Here is a 26,787-nt window from a genome sequence, read left to right on the forward strand (position 1 = left end):
TTATATGTACATTTAGTTGTCTTTATTTAGCAGTTCCTTCACATGATTCAAGTGAAAGTGTTCACGTATAAGATAGGAGAATGTGTGACGCAACCAGAGAACATCAAAGGGTTTACCAAAAGATCAAATGTCACTGTGCTCCAAATCCTCAAAGTGCTGTCATGTCATATTGCTAAAGCAGCGGTGTATGATTTTGGGATTGGAAAAAATATTCAATGGGGGGCATTACGAGCATTTGGAGCGTAAAAATATATTATTTACAAAGCATACAATATATAAATAACAGTGGATTGTAAAAATAAAATAAAAAATCCATCAAAGATTTTTATCGAAGGTAAAATCAACGTTGATGTAGACACCTAAATTGATGGTATGAGGGTCTAGACATTTGTGCTAATAGATATTAAATAAATGTATTCAAACACATTTACATTTCAAACGTGCTTTGTCTGCTTGTTGCTTTTGTTCTGGTTGTGCTTTGTTCAGCTAAAGCTCACTTTGATTATGAAATTATGCAAAATGTCAAGTCAACTGGTAGGAAAGGCATTTCAAATGTACAGCAAAATGCAGAAACCAATTGCAGCTATCTTTTCCATCTTTTAATTATCTACACTCACAGTCGCATGCTACTGTTAATTAGCAATAATTAGCAACCTTTGATAGGCCTAATTTGTACCTATAATATATTGTATAATGTGTTAATAACTTTCAATGAACAACTTTAATGATTGCAATACCTCGTTCTCAAATCCCATCCATTCACCAGGTTACAGGTAGACACGGAGATACTGAAGGCGAAAACCCAACTTGTACTTACGGACGTCCATTTGAATTGATGAAAGTCGTGTTTCCATTACTCTAACATTAAACTTGATACCGCTCTCATCTCCTGCAAATCCACCCTATTACCTATCCAATCATAGGAGTCAAGTGGTGCCCAGCAAACAGGGGACATCCTGAGGACATTCAGTGACGTTCCTTTAGGTCCCTTAAGGGTTTCAGCTTGACGTTATCCTTGTGACGTTCTGAGAACTTTCTAAGAACATTGCATGATGGTCTCAAGGGAACATTCTCTGGGGACCTTTGTCTAGTTCCCTGGACGTTCCCAGGACGTCACTGAGTTAATCTGACTATTGCCTCATTTATTTCAATTACCTATTTCAGCAATTTGAGTATGGATTTTCAGTATAGTTGTCTAATTTTGGTGGGGCATATTTTTCTGTTTTATTAATGTTACTCCTGAATCACTATGATAAATATAATCATTTTCATGAGTGTACACTACCGTTCAAAAGTTTGTGGTCACTTAGAAATGTTCTTGTTTTTGAAAGAAAAGCAAATGTTTTGTCCATTAAAAAAATATCAAATTGATCAGAAATACAGTGTAGACATTGTTAATGTTGTAAAATACTATTGTAACTGGAAACGGCTGATTTTGAATGGAATATCTACATAGGCGTACAGAGGCCCATTATCAGCAACCATCACTCCTGTGTTCCAGTGGCACGTTGTGTTAGCTAATTCAAGTTTATCATTTTAAAAGGCTAATTGATCATTAGAAAACCATTTTGCAATTATGTTAGCACATTATGTTAGCACAGCTGAAAAATGTAGTTCTGATTAAAGAAGCAATAAAACTGTCCTTCTTTAGACTAGTTGAGTATCTGGAGCATCAGCATTTGTGGGTTCGATTACAGGCTCAACATGGCCAGAAACAAAGGACTTTCTTCTGAAACTTGTCAGTCTATTCTTGTTCTGAGAAATGAATTCCATGCAAGAAATTGCCAAGAAACTGAAGATCTGGTACAGCGCTGTGTACTACTCCCATCACAGAACAGCGCAAACTGGCTCTAACCAGAATAGAAAGAGGAGTGGGAGGCCCTGGTGCACAACTGAGCAAGAGGACAAGTACATTAGAGTGTTGAGTTTGAGAAACAGACGCCTCACAAGTCCTCAACTGGCAGCTTCATTAAATAGTACCGCCAAAAACACTGTCTCAACGTCAACAGTGAAGAGGCAACTCTGGGATGCTGGCCTTCTAGGCAGAGTTCCTCTGTCCAGTGTCTGTGTTATTTTGTCCATCTTAATCTTTTCTTTTTATTGGCCAGTCTGAGATATGGCTTTTTCTTTGCAACTCTGCCTAGAAGGCCAGCATCCCGGAGTCGCCCCTTCACTGTTGATGTTGAGACTGGTGTTTTGGGCGGTACTATTTAATGAAGCTGCCAGTTGAGGACTTGAAGCTGTAGATATTCCATAAAAAAATCTGCCGTTTCCAGCTACAATAGTCATTTACAACATTAACAATGTCTACACTGTATTTCTGATCAATTTGATGTTATTTTAATGGACAAAAAATGTGCTTTTCTTTCTATGGATGTCTCCATGGGACTATGGCACAACGTCCCAAGAACGTCCTAAAAACATCCTCGGAACAAACCGGGAACTAGACAAAACCTCCAGGGGACCATGACACAACATCCTGACGACTTTAGGCGACCATTTTGTGATGTCCTGGGGACGTCTTAACAATTCCATTATTGTTTGCAGTGTGTCTCATATTAGCAGGAGAGAGACAGCTATAAGAGAAGAGGGCGAACATGGGGTGAATAATATTGAAATGGGCTCTGAGTTTGTAATAATGCCCTGAACTTGAGAGGATATCAATTGTCAGGGCTCTATATTCTTTCATTTTTCCCATTAGAGTAGAATTGCATCAAGGCTTGATCTTCTCTTCTCTTTGAACTTGAATAGCCTCTTTGTGGGAGGGGGGGTCATCTCTTTCAGGATAAAATAACCCCTCTCAGACGAGCCCCGTCCCACCCCTGCCTTCCCTCCATTCCTCGAAGTGACTCTCTTCAAGAACATCTACACTTTGCACCACCACCACCACCCTCCCCAACCCCAGTCTTTCCTTCTAGGGGTCAGGCATCAACTCTCCCTCCCTACATGATGCTACACTTGCCCTTGAGCTTGTCGGCACGCTTCTGCTTGCCAGAGCGCTTGCCATCAATGCTCAGACTCATGTTCCTCTTCTTTTCCAGGGTAAGCAGCTCCTGGAAGAGCTCTTTGACGTTGTAGTTCATCTTGGCAGAGGTTTCCATGAAGGCACACTTCCATGCTGCCGCCTGCGCCTCACCCTCCGTGGTCTCCACCTCACGCTGGGTTTCGTCACTCTTGTTGCCTACCAGCATGACAGGGATGGCGTCCACGGTGCCCTTGATGGCAAGCACCTGCTGGTAGATGGGCTTGAGCTCCTCCAGGGACTGGCGGCTGGTGACGGAGTAGACCAGGATGAAGGCGTGGCCCTTGGAGATGGACAGGCGCTGCATGGCGGGAAACTGGTGGCTGCCCGTGGTGTCGGTGATCTGGAGGGTGCACACGCTCTTGTCACAGCTGATCACCTGGCGGTAGGTGTCCTCCACAGTGGGGATGTAGGTGTCCCGGAAGGTGCCCTTGACGAAGCGGAGAACCAGGGAGCTCTTGCCCACGCCGCCGGCCCCAAACACCACCACACGGTAGTCGTTGCTCTGCTCCGGCATGTTGGGCCTCTTGGGGGGTTTCCTAAGACCTGTTTCCTAAGACCTAAGGTTTCCTAAGACCTGTTTCCTAAGACCTAAGGAAGAGAGAAGAAAGAGAAGATCAGGTCATCAATGGAGGGGATCAGAAGCAGTATCAGGAAAAACATGTATGCCATTCTATGTTGATTCAAATCAAATCTAATTTTATTGGTGACATATACATGTTTAGCAGATGTTGTTGCGGTGAAGCGAAATACTTGTGGGTGTAGCGAAATGCTTGTAGGAGGGATTGTTATTTTTCTTGTTGTTGAAGCTACTCCAGTGATTGAAATGATGTCCAATTATTTCATTTGAACCACTTTGGCCAGTTGGGACAACAACAACATAACAATTACATCTGGTCAGGCTTTAGCCTTTTGGGGGCCCAAAGCGAGATTTGGTTGTGGGGCCCCCCACCTTTCGGCAAAACTTTTTAGTAGCCCCCCTCTTGATGGTGGAGAGAACACTTTAAGCTTGAAGTTAATTTCCTGCAATTTTATTATTTGACCATGGGACGTAGAGAAAATGTTGCTGTTTTAAAACAAGTTTTCTGCAATTACACACATTTTGCCATGGTGCAGAAAGAAAAAGTTGCAATTTAATAACATATTTCATGCAAGTCTACAAATTTTGCCATAGGACAGAGAGAATATTTTAGCAGTTTTAAAGCAAATTTCCTGACATTCTACCCACTTTGTCATGGGGTGGAGAGAAATGTTTGCAGGTTTAAAGCAAATGTTACGCCATTCTACACATTTTGTAATGACATGCCATATTAATAGCATATCTGAGTGAGAATTAGTAACAAAATCAATGGGAGCCCCCTGGAGGTTAGCTGGCTAGACAAAGTACCAACATGAAAATGTTTAGCTGACAATGCTAATTGAGAGAGAAACTGCTGATGCATAACCACATTTCGAAATTGCACCGGGTGTATTCCACTATACTTACTCACTAAGTTGAGACCCCGATTGAGTTATATATATACACAGTACCAATCAAAAGTTTGGACACACCTACTCATTCAAAGGTTTTTCTTTATTTTTTATTATTTTCTATATTGTAGAATAATAGTGAAGACATCATACTATGAAATAACACATATGGAATCATTTAGTAACCAAAAAAGTGTTAAACAAATCCAAAAATATTTTAGATTTTTCAAAGTAGCCACCCTTTGCCTCGATGACAGCTTTGTACACTCTCGGCATTCTCTCAACCAGCTTCATGAGGACTGATTTTCCAACAGTCTTGAAGGAGTTCCCACATATGCTGTGCACTTGTTGGATGCTTTTTCTTCAATCTGCAGTCTAACTCATCCCAAACCATCTCAAATGGGTTTGAGGTCAGGTGATTGTGGAGGCCAGGTCATCTGATGCAGCACTCCACTGTCCTTGGTCAAATAGCCCTTACACAGCCTGGAGGTGTGTTGGGTCATTATCCTGTTGAAAAACAAATGATAGTCCCACTAAGCCCAAACCAGATGGGATGGCGTATCGCTGCAGAATGCTGTGGTAGCCATGCTGGTTCAGTGTGCCTTGAATTCTAAATAAATCACAGACAGTGTCACCAGCAAAGCACCATCACACCTCCTCCATGCTTCACGGGGGGAACCATACATGCGGAGATCATCCGTTCACCTACTCAGGCCTGTTCTGTAAAGGGAGTAGTACACAGCGTTGTACCAGAGCTTCAGTTTCTTGGCAATTTCTAGCATGGAATAGCCTTCATTTCTTAGAATAAGAATAGACTGACAAGTTTCAGAAGAAAGTCCTTTGTTTCTGGCCATTTTGAGCCCGTAATCAAACCCACAAATGCTGATGCTCCAGATACTCAACTAGTCTAAAGATGGCCAGTTTTATTGCTTCTTTAATCAGAACTACAGTTTTCAGCTGTGCTAACATAATTGCAAAAGGGTTTTCTAATGATCAATTAGCCTTTTCAAATGATAAACTTGGATTAGCTAACACAACGTGCCATTGGAACACAGGAGTGATGGATGCTGATAATGGGCCTCTGTACCCCTATGTAGATATTCCATTCAAAATCAGCCTTTTCCAGCTACAATAGTCATTTACAACATTAACAATGTCTACACTGTATTTCTGATCAATTTGATGTTATTTTAATGGACAAAAAACTTGCTTTTCTTTCAAAAACAAGAATATTTCTAAGGGACCCCAAACTTTTGAACGGTAGGTAGTGTATACATAAAAATGGGTCCTGGAGACCATACCCAACACAATATCTTAATCATGGCATAAAACTAGTTTTTATCTAAATAGCATCCTCGCTTACACAGATCTTGTTGTGCACTTGAACAATATATCAGCGACCCTGAACTGAGATAAACAGTGAGATAAGCTGGTTTTTCCCTTTAAAGCCAGGCTTGTCTTCATAGATTATGCCAATCAATGAGTTCTCAGATCTATCCACAGCACAATGGGCAGAAGATGCCAAGCACATTGTCATCAAACGTGTGTTTGATCCCAGATCCCAGATCTGTTTGTGCTGTCTTGCCACCTCCTATGGAGATTGCTTGGAATTGTCACGCCAACAGTTTTTGGAATGACAATTACCATAGGAGTTGGCAAGACTGAAAAACATATCTCGGACTAGGCAAGTGCTTGTGCGATCCAATGTTACATGGGGGCTGCATTGCAATAATGCCAAAGAATAGAAAGGTATGGAAAACATCAACACAAAATAGTGATCCAAATAGTAATTGAAAAATAATTATTTGTACTGTATCATTGATCATAATGTTCATTAGTTGGTAATGGATAAAAATGGATGTTAGGAAATGCGATACTGTAGCTCCGTAGTTGGAGTGTTATGTAGGCCTATTGCATTTTCAGATGCGAGCTCATGTGCATGACAATAAGTGTAAAGGAGGTGGTTCAGTAAGCTATGCTTGCATTTTGAATAACCTTGCCCAGGCTTTAGCTCAGTGGGCTAACACAACCCTGAGGTGAGAGACAACCCAGGTTCAATACCCAATCAGTCACATGAGCACAGGTTCAGACATGCAAATAAGTACACACGTGGGAGTGTTAAGGTATGTGTCTGTGCGCAGGCATGTGTGTGAAAGATTGTGTGTTTGCTGCCATCAGCACTATAGTCAGGGTGTATTAGGAAGTCATTCATCTTGCTGTGGCTGAGCAGTGGGCTATCAGTCTTTGGGTGTGTAGGTGGAGAAACAAGGTGGAATGGAAAGGGGCCAAGCTTGGGAAGGGCTGACAGATTGCCACTCTGAGTGGGAAGATGACTGAGTGAGAGACTAAGAGGAAGAACAGTCCGGATCTAGCGTCAGAATGTGTCATGCCTTGATCTGTTTCACCTGTCTTTGTTATTGTCTCCACCCCCCTCCGGGTGTCGCCCTTCTTCCCCGTTAGCCCCTGTGTATTTGTACCTGTGTTCTCTGTTTGTCTGTTGCCAGTTTGTCTTGTTTGTCAAGCTTACCAGCGTTTGTCCTGTCAGCTCCTGTTTTTTTCTAGCCTCTCTTTTTCTCGCCCTCCTGGTTTTTGACCCTTGCCTTCCCTGTCCTGACCCTGAACCCGCCGCCTGACCACTCTGCCTGCCCCTGACCCTGAGCCTGCCTGCCGTTCTGTACCTTTGCCCCTTTCTGGATTTCAGACCTCTGCCTGACCTGACCCTGAGCCTTCCTGCCGTCCTGTACCTTTGCCTCTGTTGCTGTAATAAACATTGTTACTTCGACATGGTCTGCATCTGGGTCTTACCTTATCCTGATAAGAATGACTAATTCAAGGTTTTGGTTGGGGGATTTGCTCAAACATAAGGACATGGTAAAAAGAGCGTTTTGCCAGCTTTCTGTCGGTTAATCAAGTGATCACTATCAGTTCTATCTATGTACTCTATCTATGTGACATAAAAAACACTCAAAATATCACTTCAACTATATTACTGCAGTTTGAGTGTCAACCCAGACTATTCCAGGCAATCAAAAGCCTTACCAAGGCCATCCAGGTGACCATCAAAATGGAATATCAAGGTACATAGGACAAGACAACACTCATCTACAAGACAGTCTACCAGGACTTGATTCATGGGTCTCTGAAGGTTGCTGGAGCATTTTTTAAACCGAATGGTATGCCCACTCAGAGACCATAGGGGAGACAAAACGTTATATTGGATCTGCTATCAGCGATCATCTCCACCTGCTAGTTGTTGACTTTCAAAAAACACAAGATTCCAAGAATTCCTCTAAGATCAAGAATGGAGTTCCTTCAGTAAGTAGAGCAGTGGTGGAAATACCCCCAGCCATTAATGTCTACGGCAGGAGAGTGCTTGAGTACAGAGACACTGACAGGATTGGGATTCGGATAATGGAGGATCTAGGTGTCACAAATCAACAGCCACAAGTCAATCACTGTGAATGGAGAGTTAAAGGGTTACATAATAGGTAGCATACTCCACCTCTATGCCTTGCTTGTCTTGTGAGTATTTATCATTAAACCTGGGCAGGTAGAAGCAATATCATCACACCCATGATCGTGTACGTTAAAGGGATAGTCCACTCTAGCCTCACAAGGTGTGGATCATAGACTCATCTCGACATTGGACCACATCTGATGTCTGAAAACAGCTGAGCAACTTGGATTTTTCAAGCAAACTATCATTCGAATGTACTGTACTATAAGACTACACAATGTTGCTCCTACCTATTCAATACTTTCAGCTCAACGAACAGTAGGAGACATATTTCCCTGTGTGGGTATCTGAGCCTTGTATGTTACTGCCAAATGATTCCCATGGACCAGACAGATGCTAGATGGACCTCCGCCATTCGTCTGCGGATGAAGGCTCCTGTGCGGCTCCATGCATAGTAATCTGTTTGTAGTACTGTTTGTAGTACATCCCACTCATTACAATGAGCCTGTTGTCCTATAGCTCCTCCCACCAGTCTCCTCTGATGTAATTTACATCTTATAGCTGGACTTTGATTAATGCATACAAGGTTGTCCTTATGCTAGTAAACAGTGAAAATAACTGGTTGTTGCTTACAGCACAATGTTAATGTTGTTGCTTATAGCACAACATTAATATCCTGTATGATGAACTTAAAAAACAACTCTGATTTAGTTTATGTCAGGTTTGTTCATATTTCTACATATTGAAATGGTGATGTGTCACTCCTGGGGTTTAAGTCACTGCTCTGTCTCTGTCAGTGCCTGCTGTTCTGTAGTGTCCACCCAGAGAGATTGCTGGGTTGGTAATGAAGGCTCTGTGGACCAGTGGAGAGATAGGGTCCCCCGCCAGAGACGTTTCCATACTTCCACCCCCATCTATCTGCCTGTGATAGCAATGCGTAGTGACAGCCTGCACACTGCTGTTCTGGGCTCCCCCTGGCCTGCATGTCTGGTGGCCAGACCATATAGCCCAAGAGGTCACTGTTAGACCAAGAGGCCATAGCCAGGGAAATTCTCTCCCGGCTACGGTTACATTGTCATTTGTTCCATGATTTACATTGCCTTCAGAAAGTATTCACACTCCTTGACTTTCTCCTAATTTTGTTGTGTTACAAGGGATGATCAAAATGGATTTAATTGACATTTTTTGGTCAACGATCTACACAAAATATGTCAAAGTGTAAGAAAAATTCTAACATTTGAAAAAACTCAAATGAAAAATAAAACACTAATATATCTTAATTACTTACAGTACCAGTCAAAAGTTTGGACACACCTACTCACTCAAGGGTTTTTCTTTAGTTTTACTATTTTCTACATTGTAGAATAATAGTGAAGACATCAAAACTATGAAAAAACACATATGGAATCGTGAAGTAACCATAAAAGTGTTAAACAAATCAAAATATATTTTATATTTTCAATTCTTCAAAGTAGCCATCCTTTGCCTTGATGACAGCTTTGCACACTCTCGGCATTCTCTAAACCAGCTTCACCTGGAATGCTTTTCCAACAGTCTTGAAGGAGTTCCCACATATGCTGTGCACTTGTTGGCTGATTTTGCTTCACTCTGTGGTCCAACTCATCCCAAAACCTCTCGATTGGGTTGAGGTCGGGTGATTGTGGAGGCCAGGTCATCTGACGCAGCACTCCATCACTCTTCTTCTTGGTCAAATAGCCCTTACACAGCCTGGAGGTGTGTTGGGTCATTGTCCTGTTGAAAAACAAATTATAAACCACGCTTAGTGGTACTCTTTGCAGCAATTCGACTACGAAGGCCTGATTCACGCAGTCTCCTCTGAACAGTTGATGTTGAGATGTGTCTGTTACTTGAACTCTGTGAAGTTTTTATTTGGGCTACAATTTCTGAGGCTGGTAACTCTATGAACGTATCCTCTGCAGCAGAGGTAACTCTGGGTCTTCCTTTTGTGTAGCGGTCCTCATGAGAGACAGTTCCATCATAGCGCTTGATGGTTTTTGTGACTGCACTTGAAGAACCTTTCAAAGTTCTTGACATTTTCCAGATTGACTGACCTTTATTTCTTAAAGTAAGATGGACTGTCGTTTCTCTTTGCTTAGTTGAACTCAAATGCATTAAGAAGGAAAAAATTCCACAAATAAACTTTTAACAAGGCACACCTGTTAATTGAAATGCATTCCAGGTGACTACCTCATGAAGCTCGTTGAGAGAATGTCAAGAGTGTGCAAAGCTGTCATCAAGGCAAACAGTGGCTACTTTGAAGAATCTCAAATATATAATATATTTTGATTTGTTTAACACTTTTTTGGTTCCTACATGATTCCATATGTGTAATTTCATAGTTTTGATGTCTTCACTATTATTCTACAATGTAGAAAATAGTCAAAATAAAGAAAAACCCTTAAATGAGTACGTGTGTCCAAACTTGAGTCATTACATGTTAGAATCACCGTTGGCAGCTGTGAATCTTTCTGGGTAAGTCTCTAAGAGCTTTGCACACCTGGATTGTACAATATTTGAACATTATTCTTTTAAAATTCTTCAAGATCTATCAAGTTGGTTGTTGATCATTGCTAGACAGACATTTTCAAGTCTTGCCATAGATATTCAAGCCGATTTAAGTCAAAACTGTAACTAGGCCACTCGGGAACATTCAATGTTGTCTTAGTAAGCAACTCCAGTGTATATTTGGCCTTGTGTTTTAGGTTATTGTCATGCTGAAAGGTGAATTTGTCTCCCAGTACCTGTTGGAAAGCAGACTGAGCCATGTTTTCCTCTAGGATTTTGCCTGTGCATAACTCTATTCCATTTCTTTTTATCCAAAAAACTCCCTAATCCTTGCAGATGACAAGCATACCCATAACATGATGCAACTACCACCATGCTTAAAAATATGTAGAGTGGTACAAAGTGATGTGTTGTGTTGGATTTGCCCCAAACATAACGCGTTGTATTCAGGACATAAAGTTAATTTCTTTGCCACATTCTTTGCTGTTTTACTTTAGTGCCTTATTGCAAACAAGATACATGTTTTGGAATATTTTTATTCTGTACAGGCTTCCTTCTTTTCACTCTGTCATTTAGGTTAGTATTGTGGAGTAACTACAATGTTGTTGATCTATTCTCAGTTATCCTATCGCAAACATTAAACTCTGTAATTGATTTTAAGTCACTATTGGCCTCATGGTGAAATCCCCGAGCAGTTTCCTTCCTCTCCGGCAACTGAGTTAGGAATGACACCTGTATCTTTGTAGTGACTGGGTGTATTGATACACCATCCAAAGTGTAATTAATAACTTCATGCTCAAAGGGATATTCAATATCTGCTTTTTTTTACCCATCTACCATTAGGTGTGTTTTTTGCAAGGCAATTGAAAACCTCCCTGGTCTTTGTGGTTGAATCTCCGTTTGAAATGCACTGCTCAACTAAGGAATCTTACAGATAATTGTATGTGTGGGATACAGAGATGAGGTAGTCATTCAAAAATCCTGTTAAACACTATTATTGCACACAGAGTCCATGCAACTTATTATGTGACTTGTAAGCAAATATTTACTCCTGAACTTTTTATGCTTGCCATAACAAAGGGGTTGAATACTTATTGACTTTAAGACATTTCAGCTTTTCATTTTCTATTCATTTGTAAACATTTCTTAAAACACAATTCCACTTTGACATTATGGGGCATTGTGTGTAAGCCAGTGACACAAAATATAAATGTAATCAATTTTACATTCAGGCTTGACACAACAAAATGTGGAATAGACAGCTAATATTGTTTCATGACATGTGCTTCATGTTTTTGTTTTATAAATAACTTACAAATAAATCAATTCAATCTCTCTGGTCTTAAAGGGAGAGTGTTTGTGATTCTACATATAGTTAACGCTATATTTTTACCATATGAACAGAGCTTAAAGATGAAAAGTTTATAAGTAATTTCACACAGTGGCATCTCCAGAAGGAGCTTGTTTAGTCGCTCGTGTTTGACGTCAATCCTCTACCCACAGTGACAGACAGATTTAGAAGAATGACTTGAAGGTCTGGTAATCAATCTACTCCCATGATTTGGTTCATGTATGCTCGCCCTCAGTGACAACCGTAAACAACTGTGTGTGTGTGTGTGTGTGTGTGTGTGTGTGTGTGTGTGTGTGTGTGTGTGTGTGTGTGTGTGTGTGTGTGTGTGTGTGTGTGTGTGTGTGTGTGTGTGTGTGTGTGTGTGTGTGTGTGTGTGTGTGTGTGTGTGTGTGTGTGTGTGTTCCCTCCCTCTGCAGCTCTGGTATTTCTCCATTGTGTGTATTGTTTTCTACAGATCTCTGGGAGTTCTCTGGTTACTGTGGTAACAAGGCCCAGAGGAAAATCTATGACAGAGGAAGAGAGGGTGTGGGTGTGTGTGTGTGTGTGTGTGTGTGTGTGTGTGTGTGTGTGTGTGTGTGTGTGTGTGTGTGTGTGTGTGTGTGTGTGTGTGTGTGTGTGTGTGTGTGTGTGTGTGTGTGTGTGTGTGTGTGTAAAAGGAGATAGACAAAGATAGCAGAGGGGTGATGACTTGTACATTTTGGGACAGGTTATAAACATGTCATCGCCCCTATCATCACTCGGTTGCCATGGTTACCTGCCCACACGCTTTTATGCCATATCCTTTTTCAGAGAGGTCAACAACACAACAAGAGAATGTCAGGGATTGACGTCAAATTTTCCCAGACTCGTAGCTTTCTGACATTGACAGTATGGCAATTCCTATCCTTGTCAAATGTTTTGATCATTACTGAGAATTGACAACTTGCTAGCCATATAGAGTACCACAGTTTGAACCGTAATACCCATAAAACCTAGAGGTCAAATAGGGAAATGGTTCCAATCGTTTTTCTACCATTCATTTTTCCCATGGGGGATTATAGACACACTTAAAATAAAGGCTGTATCTTGTGTAGGCTTACCCTGGCGTGAAGTTTTGATAACTGTGTAAATCTCTCTAGGACAAGGTCACTTTTATCAGTATATTTGCCTGTATTTACCCCCCAAAATTGAAAGGCTAATTGGCTGCTAACGTGGCTATCATAAAGAACTACAAGAAAGATTTACACGGTTATCAAAATGTCACGCCAGGGTAAGCCTACACAAAACACAGCCCTTATTTTAAGTGTTTCTAAAATTCCCTATGGGAAAAATGAATGGTGTAAAAATGATTGGAACCATTTCCCTGTTTGACCACTAGGTTTTATGGGTATTATAACACCTCCAATGTGGGGCTCCATTAAGCCTCATCTCTGTTTGAATGTATCTATACTGGAAGGCTTGAATAAAGTTGAAGTTTGAATTCATATGCACTATGCTGGTTACTCCCATAAGACCATTCAAACATTTGGCACATTTGATAGCACAAAATCCCTGACAATCTTCAGAATCTTAGGGCTTACTAAAGCTAATTTAAATTCTCTATGTCTGTTTCATCCATGCATTTCCATACAACTCATATCCTATCTGTGTAGAGCCTAGCCATCTGCATAGATGCCTACCTACTATAGTAACCATATTCACACCAGCATTTCATATTACAGTAATAACTATCTAAAATCACAAACCACCACATTGTAAGAATGCCAAAGCTACATATCTCATCGCTCCACCACCAACATCAACAACAGCCAAGATGGAGAACTCATCCAGAGAATCGTCCAGTGAACAACATGGCTCCCTCACACACACCTAATGAATGGTGCCATTGTCTGTGGCAGGCATGTAACAGCCCAGATAAAGGGAGTAGCCTTGTTCTGCCATCTCCCTTAGGCCCAGCCTAGTGCCTCTCTTCCCTGCCTGCCTCCCCCTGTGTAGTCTTGGGCTTTGTATGGACGACACCCTGGAGAATGCAGCACGCTGTCCTGAGAATGTGTGTTTGAGCGAAACGTGCTGATGCCTGCAACAGTCCAAGGTGCCACACGTGATTAAGTGTATAGCCTATCCTGGGGATGAGCTATCTACCAACACACACACAAACCACACACACACACACACACACACACACAGAGAGAGAGCAATCTATAATAGACATTAAGTGCCATCCAGACCAGTATTGCCAGAATGGCGTGGGGGAGGTAGTAGACAGACCACAACAGTATGTCAAGAGAGAGGGATTTCGATGTCATGACAATTGGGAAATAACGTTCTGGTTTGACTGGTGGTGGTAAAATTATTAATGATTCCCTATAGTGATGAAGCTGTGATGACTGCCCCACTACTTTCTTAACACATGCTACAGTTAGTGGTTATAGAGTCAGGGGTGGCAGGTAACCTGGCTGTTAGGAGCGTTGGGCCAGTAACAATATAAAAATCTGTTCCGCCCTTGAGCATGGCAGTTAACCCTAATTGCTCCAGGGTCGCAGTCAATAATGGCTGATCCCCTGGCTGTGACACCACTCTTCGAGGGTGTCTCAGGGGAAGTGAGATATGCAAAAAACACATTTCCATTTCACACCTGTAGAGACTACCCACTTGTACATACAGAGTAAAGGACTATATAAGCACCCCCTAATTTACATTTTTATTATTATTATTATTTATCAGGGTCTCACCCCTACAATGCATCTTTCATACATCTGTAAGGACAGACGCTGGGAGACGAGAAGCAAGTACAGCGAGTGAATATTTAATGAATAAACAGACAAGAAACAAAACACGAACAGCGTCTGGACAAGGGACACATTACGACATTAATCCCGACTCGGGAAAGAAACTGAGGAGGTGACAGATATAAGGGAGGTAACTATTAACGTGATGAGTCCAGGTGAGTCCGATGAAGCGCTGATGCGCGTAACGATGGTGACAGGTGTGCGTAATGATAAGCAGCCTGGTGACCTCGAGCGTCAGTGAGGGGGAGCGGGAGCAGACGAGACAGGACCCCCCCCTCTAGGGGCGTCACCTGGCATCCCACCTGGGGATGCCCGACGGTCCGCCGAGGCGTGGGAGCCCGACGAGCCGGCCAAAGCGTGGGAGCCCGACAAGCCGGCCAAGGGAGCCCGACGAGCCGTCCGAGGGGAGGGAGCCCGACGAGCCGTCCGAGGGGAAGGAGCCCGACGAGCCGGCCGATGGGAGGGAGCCCGACGAGCCGGCCAAGGCGAGGGAGCCCGATGAGCCGGCCGAGGCGCGGGAGCCCGTGGAGCCGGCTGAGGCATGGCGTGGGAGCCTGACGAGCCAACTGAGGCATCCCCGGTTGCTTCGGCAGTGGCACCCAGACCCGACGCCACCAACAAAAACAAAAAACTGATCCTTCTAATTGTGGAGTCAGCATTCTGTAAGGACACACGCTGGGAGACGAGAAGGAAATGTACAAGGAGTGATTATTTAATGAATAAACAGACAGGAAACAAAACACGAACAGTGTCTGGATAACGACATTAATGCTGACTCAGAAAATAAACTGAGGAAGTGACAGATATAGGGGAGGTAATTAATAACGTGATGGAGTCGAGGTGAGTCCGATGAAGCGCTGATCCATGTAACGATGGTGACAGGTGTGCGTAAAGATAAGCAGCATGGCGACCTCGAGCGCCAGAGAGCGGGAGCGGAAGTAGACGTGACAACATCTCCCATGCCACTATTGCTACTTGCAATGTAGAAATGGTTTCCTTGAAAATCCACTTCCGTTTCTCACAATAAACTAATTGCGGTATACAAGTTGGACAAATGCTGAAAATAATTGATTGTAGTTAGCAGCATGGCTAGGTTTATGGAGTGCTTCATAATGCTGTAGCCTATATTCACTCTAACAAAAAAAGGTTCTGTGTAGAATCATAAATGGTTATTCAGCTTGTCCCTGCAGAAGAGCCCTTGGTTCTGGGTAAGAACCTTTTCACTTAACAAAGAACCCTTTTAGAACACTGTCTTCTGAATGTTCTCAAATGAAAAAGCTTCCCTGCTGAACCCTTGAAGAACTCAAGATAATTTTTTTGTTCTAAGAGTGTACCTTGCCAACGCTGTAATAACAAGACCTTACCAGTGCTTCAAAACTATTAATAAGCAAAGAAAATGACCTACAGTACCTGGGTTACTTTCTTTGAATTAGAATAACAAATTATAGTAATACTTAGAAGAAACCTTTTGATTTGCTAGCATGTGTTCTGTCCCAATGCAACACAGGTGTCCTCTGCAGAAAAAAGCTCTGATTTAGCAGTTTCAGCACCCTTGAACTATTAGTTAGTTGTACTTGCCCAACACTCCTTACTTTCTTATTAGTGGTACCTGCAAGTCACCCCACTTGTATCAGCCAATCACAGTTTGTTATTCCCCATGCACCTCACTAAACCCCGCTCCCGCCGTCAGAGTGAGATTGTGGTCAGAAGAGAATGGACTCGTTGGACTGTTTCCTCAAGTGTTTTTGTATTAGCCTGTGTATTTGGTTTTGTCCATTACGTTATATCATGTCATAGGAGCATAGAGATTGTGTATACTGTCATGATGTGTATCTAGATAGCAGCATGTGTACCTCCACAGGCTACACTATGTCCTCTCATCTCAGACCTGATGCTACTAAAGGCCAAGCAGGAGCTCAAACAGATGGAGCAGCTCATGGCTACACTAGCCAAGCCACGCCTACAGCAACTGAACCTCCAGTGCCACAGGCTCGTACCAGCACACCACGGAGGGCCAGTGAGAAGATGCAGGACAAGGATGATCACAACCATTGGTCACCAAAAGGGATGCCCATCCTGACCAAGTGGAGGCTGACCAGTCCTCACGTCCCCTTTCTCAGGCACCTTCTCGTTCACTGCCAGCTGCTGTGGCTCATAGTAAATCTGATGCTGCAGATTTACGCCCTGCAGCTAACGCCACACTAAAGCTGCTCATCAGTGCCTCCATCAGCATGAGCCTTTGATGACACCCTCACCATCAGCATCGCCATCAGCCCCAGTCTCAGCTCCGACCCCTGCTGTGGAGTGCCTCACAGTGGTGCTACAGCCTTCTTCAGGGCCAGAGGCGCTAACAGAGCTCACCCGGGGGGAGCAACCCACCACTGTGCTTCAGCCGACCCCAGCCATGCAGATCCAGCCTGCTCCTACCATGCAGCTCAAGTTAGTAGTGGGACCTCCTACACCCGCTCCCTCCATGGAGCCTCATCCTTCTCCAGGGTCAGATGAGCTACCAGAGCTCACCGTGGAGGAGCACCCCACCACTGTGCTCCAACCAACACCTGCTGTGGAGTCTAACACAGTGACCACAGAGCCTTCTTCTGGGATGTTGGAGCTACTGTATCATAGTTCACCCTGGGGGAAGCATCCTACCACCACTGTTTCCCTCACAGTGGTGTTACAGCCTTCTCCAGGGACAGAGGAGCAACTTGAGCTCACCCTGGGGGTGCGCCATACCACTATGCTCCAGCTGACCCCTGTTGTGGCGTCCGTCACAGTGGTTCCAGAGCCTTCTCCAGGGATGGAGAAGCTGCCAGAGCTCACCCTGAGAGAGCACCCTACTCCTACACCAGCTGACATTGCTTATAACCCATCCTCAACCGCCCGACTATATGTGATAAAGTGAAAATCTGAGGCCCGCAACCGACCCTAACCTGCTATAGAACATGCCCTGTAGTCTATAGTCAGAAATTGCAGGACGATTTTTTTGACACCTGGTGCATGATTTTTTTGGCCTGATTTAGATATGTTTCTGCTTATAATTTCCAACACACAGGCTATTTATTAGTCAACTTGTCTATAATTAGACACATGCAACTTCTCTTCTGTCATTATATGTTGACCTAGAAGACTAAATAAACCCTTGGTCACCAGAATAATGTCATCATTCGATAGAATGAATGCTTCACTCTAGTTGACATCTGTAAAGTTCTCCATCATCTCTGTTTCTTTCACGGCGCAAAGACATTTAGGGACCGGGGAGAAAATGCAATAATAAAAAGCAAAAACTGAAAAAATGTCCATCTGTTTGACCAGTTGTAAGGAAATAGAAAGCTGTGAAAATGACCCAACATGTTTCTGATAAGATTTCAGTTCGGCTTTGATGCATATTTTATGTGGCTGAAATGCTATCAGCTTCTATGATGCTGATAAAGATAGCACCTCTACAGACTGTATCTAACCGAGCATTCACATTCTTTCAAGTAGCTTTGGGACACAACATCGGAAGTCTGTGTATTGGTTGGACTCCGTGAGCTGTGCTTCGTTCTGGTGGCTGGCGTCGGAAAACACATTTCCTTTCAACAAAGGCATTCTAATCTCTAGAAACTCTACTTACCAGACGTAAAGTGAAATGTAAAGAGACCCTCGCTATCAAATAAACGTCTGAATCTAACATTTATCTGAACCGCACCATAATCTTGTTGAGTTAGACAGCGGGCTGCCAATAGACCACGCACTTCACATGAGACATCCTGCCACAAAATCTACCACTGTCTACACAGCAGGAATAGGGTGCGGTTCAGACAAAAATTGGAGGCAGACATTTATTTGATAACAATAGTGGGGGGGACCCTCCTGACGTTCCAGTGGGGGACCCTCCTGATGTCCAAGTGGGGGACCCTCCTGTCTGAGGTGTTCAGTGTCCTGTCATAAAAGACACCTCACCCTCTGCCCTACTAGGTCCTCAGTCTATAGCCCCCTCACCTGTCGTCGCAGTAGAGGACCAGCGGAGCTCTCCTGCTGCGGCCTAGCATCACAACCCGGGGCCTTCGTCTGGTCACCCTACTTTGCCCTGGTCTCCTGATCCGATGGGCCTTCGCCTGGTTCCTCAGCCTGGGTCTGGCCTGTCCGGTGGCCACCGCCCGTTGCCGCTCCGTGGGTCCAGCCACCCAAGTATCCAGTCTCAGATTCCTTGTTGAGCTCTGTCGCTGCGGCCTTGAGGTCTCCAGTCCAAGTGCCCTCAGCTGACACCATGCTGTGGGTCAAGATGACTCCTGTTCCTCCACTGGGGGCCTCACCTGCCCTCACTGCCAAGGTCCTTCTGTTGCCTGTTTCTGGACAGAGGTTGGCGCTCCGCTTCCACAACTGCTGCACAGCCTGCACTAATATCGGCCTCGTCAAACAGCCAGGTTTGGTGACCTCAAGCACCTACCTGCAGGGGTGGCCAGATGCACCAAAAAACTATTCCTGCTTGACCAAATGCCTACGCTCTATGATGTTTCTGATGGGGTAGCCAGACACACTCAAGGACTGGACTTTCCCTTGTCTGGCTCCTTCACAGCCCTGCCTCCCTGTCCAGGTGGATGAACACACACGAGTGATCTTATGATAGAGCCTTTTGTTTAGAGTTCACATTTACACAGTAAATGTGGGGGTGGCTGATAAAAAGGCCAGCTCTGATTTAGCAGGTTCAGCACCACTTAACTATTAGTTAGTTGTACTTGCCCGACACCCCTTATTTTCTTATTAGTCGTACCTGCAAGTCACCCCACTTGTATTGGCCAATCACATTTCGCCTTTCCCCGTGCACCTCACTCAACCCCGCTCCTGCCGTCAGAGTGAGATTGCGGTCAGAAGAGAATGGACTTGTTGGACTGTTTCCTCAAGTGTTTTTGTATTAGCCTGTGTATTTGATTTGGTCCCTTATGTAATATATCATGTCATAGCAGTATAGAGAGTGTGTATACTATGTCATGATGTGTATTCTAGATAGCAGCATGTATACTGTACTTCCACAGGCTACACTATGGGCCTGCATACACTGAGTGTACAAAACATTATGCTCTTTCCGTGACATAAACTGACCAGGTGAATGCAAGGGAAAGCTAGGATCCCTTATTGATGTCACTTGTTAAATCCATTTCAATCAGTGTAGATGAAGGGGAGGAGACAGGTTAAAGAAGGATTTTTAAGCCTTGAGACAATTGAGACATGGGTTGGGTACACTACCGGTCAAAAGTTTGGACATACCTACTCATTCAAAGGTTTTTCTTTATTTTTACTATTTTCTACATTGTATAATAACAGTGAAGACATCAAAACTATGAAATAACACATATGGAATCATGTAGTAACCAAAAAAGTGTTAAACAAATCAAAATATATTTTATATTTGAGATTCTTCAAATTGCCACCCTTTCCCTTGATGACAGCTTTGCACACTTGGCATTCTCTCAACCAGCTTCCTGAGGTGGTCACCTGGAATGCATTTCAATTAACAGGTGTGCCTTGTTAAAAGTTAATTTGTGGAATGTCTTTCCTTCTTAATGCGTTTGAGCCAATCAGTTATGTTGTGACAAGGTAGGGGGGTATACAGAAGATAACCCTATTTTGTAAAAGACCAAGTCCATATTATTGCAAGAACAGATCAAACAGCTCTCCTCTCCTTCCAGACTCATATTAAGCATCTCCTATCCAAAGCTAAATCTAGAATTGGCTTCCTATTTCGCAACAAAGCCTCCTTCACTCATGCTGCCAAACATACCCTCGTAAAACTGACCATTCTACCGATCCTCGACTTCGGCGATGTAATTTACAAAATAGCCTCCAACACTCCACTCAGCAAATTGGATGCAATATATCACAGTGCCATCCGTTTCGTCACCAAAGCCCCATATACTACCCACCACTGCGACCTGTATGCTCTTGTTGGCTGGTCCTTGCTACATATTCGTCACCAAACCCACTGGCTCCAGGTCATCTAGAAGTCTTTGCTAGGTAAAGCTCCGCCTTATCTCAGCTGACAGGTCACCATAGCAACACCCACCCGTAGCACACACTCCAGCAGGTATATTTCACTGGTCATCCCCAAAGCCAACACCTCCTTTGGCTGCCTTCCCTTCCAGTTCTCTGCTGCCAATGACTGGAACAAATTGCAAAAATCGCTGAAGTTGGAGACGTATATCTCCCTCACTAACTTAAAGCGTTAGCTGTCAGAGCAGCTTACCGATCGCTGCTGCTGTACACAGCCCATCTGTAAATAGCCCATCCAACCAACGACCTACCTCATTCCCATATTTGTTTTTGTTTTTCTGCTCTTTTGCACACCAGTATTTCTACTTGCACATTCTCATCTGCACATATATCACTCCAGTGTAAATTGCTAAATTGTAATTACTTCGCCACTATTGGCCTATTTATTGCCTTACCTCCTTACTTCATTTGCACACACTGTATACAGATTTTTCTATTGTGTTATTGACTGTATGTTTGCTTATCCCATGTGTAACTCTGTGTTGTTTTTGTCACAATGTTTTTGTCACACTAAATAAAGGTGAAATAAAATAAAATAAATAAATAAGCAAAGAGAAATGACAGTCCATCATTACTTTAAGACATGAAGCTCAGTCAAAACTGAACATTTCAAGCACTTTGAAAGTTTCTTCAAGTGCAGTCGCAAAAACCATCAAGCAGTATGATGAAACTGGCTCTCATGAGGACTGCCATAGGAATGGAAGACCCAGAGTTACCTCTGCTGCAGAGTATAAGTTCATTAGAGTTACGAGCCTCAGAAATTGCAGCCCAAATAAATGCTTCACAGAGTTCAAGTAACAGACATCTTTGTGAATCAGGCCATCATGGTCGAATTGCTGCAAAGAAACCACTACTAAAGGACACCAGTCAATGAATAGCATTCTCACGTAGGTGTTCCTTTTGTTCAGGTGGAAAATGGCAGTGTGGAGTGTAATAGAGATTGCATCATCTGTCAATCTGTTGGGGCGGAATGCAAATTGGAGTGAGTCTAGTGTTTCTGGGATAATAGTGTACAGACGTGAGTGCTACGGGTCGGTAGTCATTTAGGCAGGTTACCTTAGTTTTCTTGGGCACAGGGACTATGGTGGTCTGCTTAAAACATGTTGGTATTACACACTCAGACAGGGAGAGGTTGTAAATGTCAGTGAAGACACTTGCCATTTGGTCAGAGCATGCTAGCAGTACACATCCTGGTAATCTGGCCCCACGGCCTTGTGAATGTTGACCTGTTTAAAGGTCTTACTCACATCGGCTGCGGAGAACGTGTTCACACAGTCTTCTGGAACAACTGGTGCTCTCATGCATGTTTCAGTGTTATTTGCCTCGAAGTGAGCATAGAAGTAGTTTAGCTCATCTGGTAGGCTCGTGTCACTTGGCAGCTCTCGGCTGTGCTTCCCTTTGTAGTTTGTAATGGTTTGTAAGCCCTGCCACATCAGATGAGCATCAGAGCTGGTGTAGTACGAGTCAATCTTAGCCCTGTATTGACACTTTGCCTGTTTGATGGTTCGTCGGAGAGCATAGCGGGATTTCTTATAAGCTTCTGGGTTAGAGTCGCGCTCCTTGAAAGCGGCAGCTCTAGCCTTTAGCTCAGTGTGGATGTTGCCTGTAATCCATGGTTTCTGGTTGGGGTATGTACATACAGTCACTGTAGGGACTACGTCATCGATGCACTTATTGATGAAGCCAATGACTGATGTGATGTACTCCTCAATGCCATCGGAGGAATCCCGGAACTTATTCTAGTCTGTGCTAGCAAAACAGTCCTGTAGCTTAGCATCTGCTTCATCTGACCACTTTTTTATTGATCTAGTCACAGGTGCTACCTGCTTGTAAGCAGGAATCAGAAGGATAGAATTATGGTCAGATTTGCCAAATGGAGGGCGAGAGGGAGCTTTGTATGCATCTCTGTGTGTGGAGTAAAGGTGGTCCCGAGTTTTTTTCCCTCTGGTTGCACATTTAACATGCTGATAGAAATTTGGTAAAACAGATTTAAGTTTCCCTGCATTAAAGTCCCCAGCTACTAAGAGTGCCGCCTCTGGGTGAGCGTTTTCTTGTTTGCTTATGGCGGAATACAGCTCATTCAATGCTGTCTTAGTGCCAGCCTCAGTCTGTGGTGGTATGTAAACAGCTACGAAAAATACGGATGAAAACTCTCTAGGTAGTTAGTGTGGTCTACAGCTTATAATGAGATACTCTACCTCGGGCGAGCAATAGCTTTAGACTTCCTTAGATATCGTGCACCAGCTATTATTTACAAAAATACATAGTCCGCAACCCCTTGTATTACCATACGCCGCTGTTCTATCCTGCCGGTACAGCGTATAACCAGCCAGCTGTATATTGGCAGTGTTGTCGTACAGCCACGACTCTGTGAAGCATAAGATATTACAGTTTTGAATGTCCCGTTGGTAGTTCAGTCTCCCGCTTAGGTCATCTATTTTATTGTTCAAAGATTGCACGTTTGCTAGCAGAATGGAAGGAAGGTTTTTTCGATCACCTACGAATTCTCAGAAGGCAGCCCGCCCTCTGGCCCCTTTTTCTCTGCCTCCTCTTCACGCAAATCACGGGGATCTGGGCCTGTTCCCGAGAAAGCAGTATATTATTCACGTCGGGCTCGTCAGACTCGTTAAAGGAAAAAAAGGATTCTGCCAGTCCGTGTTGAGTAATCGCAGTCCTGATGTCCAGAAGTTATTTTCGGTCATAAGAGACGGTAGCGGCAGCATTATGTACAACATAAGTTACAAAGTAAGTTACAGACAACGCAAATAAACAAACAAAAAACACAATTGGTTGGGGACACGTAAAATGTCAGCCTTATTGTCAACACACCTCCAGGCTGTGTAAGGGCTATTTTACCAAGAAGGAGAGTGATGGAGTGCTGCATCAGATGACCTGGCCTCCACAATCCCCCGACCTCAACCAAATTGAGATTGTTTTCGGAGGAGTCGGACCGCAGAGTGAAGGAAAATCAGCCAACAAGTGCTCAGCATTTGAGGGAACTCCTTCAAGACTGTTGGAAAAGCATTCCAGGTGATGCTGGTTGAGCGAATGCCAAGAGTGTGCAAAGCTGTCATCAAGGGAAATGGTGGCTATTTGAAGAATCTCAAATATAAAATATATTTTGATTTGTTTAACACTTTTTTGGTTACCATATTATTCCATATGTGTTATTTCATAGTTTTGATGTCTTCACTATTATTGTACACTGTAGAAAATAGTAAAAATAAAGAAAAACCCTTGAGTGAGTAGGTGTTCTAAAGCTTTTGACAGGTAGTGTATGTGTGCCATTCAGAGGGTGAATGGGCAAAACAAATAATGCAAGTGCCTTTGAACAGGGTAAGGTAGTAGGTGCCTGGCACACCGGTTTGTGTCAAGATCTACAATGCTGCTGAGTTTTTCATCCTCAACAATTTCCCATGTGTATCAAGAGCGGTCCATCACCCAAAGGACATCCAGCCAACTGGACACAACTGTGGGAAGCAATGGAGTCAACATCGGCGAGCATCCCTGTGGAACACTTTCGACACCTTGTAGAGTCCATGCCCTGAATTTTTTTGGGCTGTTCTGAGGGCAAAGGGGGGCGCAACTCAATATTAGGAAGGTGTTCCTAATGTTTGGTATACTCAGTGTATATTGAATGTAAGCCAGTACTCATGGTTATTCCTTTCTATTCTTTCTCCATAGAACCTCTTCTTATAGACTTTCACGTCTGTGAGCTGTCAATACAGAGGACTGTGTGGTGTGGTTGAACCCAATATCTAATAAACTTGTTCTGAAGACATCGAGACTTGTTCTTGCCGGACAGACCTGTGGTGGCTGAAATCTATCCATTGGCACCTAATAGCTCTCTACTAGTTAGTGTCCATTCTACATGGTCCCCCCCAGATCGGACCTTTAGTATTTTTCACAACTGTTGCATTCCTCAGTCTCCCTGCTGTATTTCTTTCCTCTGTGTTATGTGCATGGATTTGCTCAGGTAACCTAAACCAGGGGTGTCAAACTCAATCAGGGCACGGGACAAACAGCCTATTATGTTTGTTTTTCAACAACAGAAAAAAAGGGAATACAACTGGCCCAAACTGGCAATTGTTTTACTACTATGGCCCTTTATAATATCCTCTTATGTACATAGGATTTACTACTATGGCCCTTTATAATATCCTCTTATGTACATAGGATTTACTACTATGGCCCTTTATAATATCCTCTTATGTACATAGGATTTACTACTATGGCCCTTTATAATATCCTCTTATGTACATAGGATGCTGTATATAGCATTTCAACATATTAAAACAAAAGAAGAGATACATAATATTTTTCCAGCCTTTCTGCTATGCTTGCAGATGTGCATAATATGCTGTGACCCTAATCAAAAAAGTATTTAATTACTCCAAATAACAAAAACGTACCTATAGGTTGTTGTGACATTTAAAAGTAAAAGTGTTTCATTTTTTTTTGCACTGCATGGATCATTGGTGTGGTTGAATGCAGCATTGCTATATGGTGCACTCGAAATGTTTTGTAGTTGAGTAGCCAGCCTAGGCTATTGCCCATTAGTAGTAATTTATACCCGCGTGTGAATCCTATATCTTGTAACTGTTTGACAACCAACATGACATTTTCTGTAGGCTACAGCATTGACCCGTTGGAACTGCAACTTGGCATGGCCATTTCGTCTACAACTTCAGGTCGGGTAAAAGACTAGACCAGTGCCATTAGTGATGATATGATACAGAGCGCAGGCTGGCTCGTGTGTTGGTGGGTGTGAGGCAATGCCGTTTGGCTTGCAGCACTTTGACAGTGCTTGCTGTGACTTGTAGTGCAGCGCGTTGCGGGCTGCATGGAAGTGGGCCAAAATCACGGGCTGGATTCGGCCCGCGGGCCTTGTGTTTGAGACGTGACCTAAACCCCATAGAAATGTATGATATAATTTCAACCACGCGTCTTGGATAATCATCCAGGTATTTGACTTAACGGGCCAAACTACTGATTTAACTACACTAAATCCAAGCATCAATCACTCATTCATGGCATAATGTTTGGCGGCTACCTCCCCATTGTGGGTTGAATGTAAGACACGTTGATAGCCCTCCATCACACGCTTTTATGCTACACAAACACACACTCCGCATTGTAGCACATTCCATATGCATGTCCATATGATATTATAGCAGCTACGATAGCCCTATATAACAGTGAATCCTATGGTAAACTATGGGAAGTCAGAAATTAGATATATATTCAAATCATATTAAGACAAAAGGCTTATATTAGCAGTTTATTGTGGGGTTAACTTTGAGAGAGAAATGTAGGGTTTCGAGCTCTACATAACACAAACTTATTTGAACACAACGGTGGTTGTCGGTCCGTCAGACGCATCTGATTTCATTCATAAACTTGTCTTGAAAACGCCGCGACAGTGTCTCATCCTATGGCCAGGTATCATTATCACACGGAAAACAAAGGATTGGTCTCATGGTACCACTGTAACATGTAGCCAAACGCAAATTAAAAATGTCCACCAGATACTGAACAATGGAGATTAGAATGTTGAATGAGTCAGTAGGCTAGATTAGTGGGGGAATGGAGAGTGAGTGAATGGATGGATGGACGTACGTGTTGAGTTGAAATTAATCGAACTTACCTTAAGCTTACTTTCCCAGATCCGATTTAAATATGCCCGCATGTAACACTTGTAAGTAAATACATTGATGCTAGAATCCTTGTATAGTGGGCTAATAGCATTTTACAGTATGCGTGATGTGCTCTTTAGCCAGGTCCTCCTCTTTTTACTGCATCTCTCGCTCTCTCTCTTTCTGATTTAAACCCCCTGATGCCAAAGATAGGAGGTGCTTTACTTTCTATTTCGTCTCTCATCGAATACTGACGCAAGCGAATGGGCAGATCAATTCCAGCAATCTTGCGCTCTTGACACTCCTTCCTGCTTTTGCTGAAGATGTAAGCTCCATCATTCAGCTAAGCGTCTGAGATATGTCTCTCATTCCACTCTGTCTTTGTCTTTCTTCTTTTCAATATCTAATATGGTTACCTGATTCAATCTTTATAATTATTTTTAGGTTATAGACTATTATTCGTGAAACCTCAATGGTTTATTTTTTTAGAGAAGCTGGAATAGCATAATGTCAATCTGACATCAATA

At 43.1% G+C, this 26,787-nt stretch overlaps 1 protein-coding gene across 1 annotated transcript; it reads right to left on the reverse strand.

Moving 5' to 3' along the window:
• Positions 1-26,544, reverse strand: LOC106573976 (GTP-binding protein Di-Ras1). The gene is made up of 2 exons (XM_014149458.3): positions 26,272-26,544; positions 1-3,613 (listed from the first exon to the last, which is right to left on the reverse strand). Exon 2 carries the CDS (start codon positions 3,537-3,539, stop codon positions 2,943-2,945), a length of 597 nt encoding a protein of 198 aa, XP_014004933.1. The 5' UTR covers positions 3,540-3,613; positions 26,272-26,544; the 3' UTR covers positions 1-2,942.
• Positions 26,545-26,787: the final 243 nt, after the last annotated feature.

Source organism: Salmo salar, chromosome 16 (genome assembly GCF_965601325.2).
Source record: "Salmo salar chromosome 16, fSalSal1, whole genome shotgun sequence".
Taxonomy (NCBI): domain Eukaryota; kingdom Metazoa; phylum Chordata; class Actinopteri; order Salmoniformes; family Salmonidae; genus Salmo; species Salmo salar.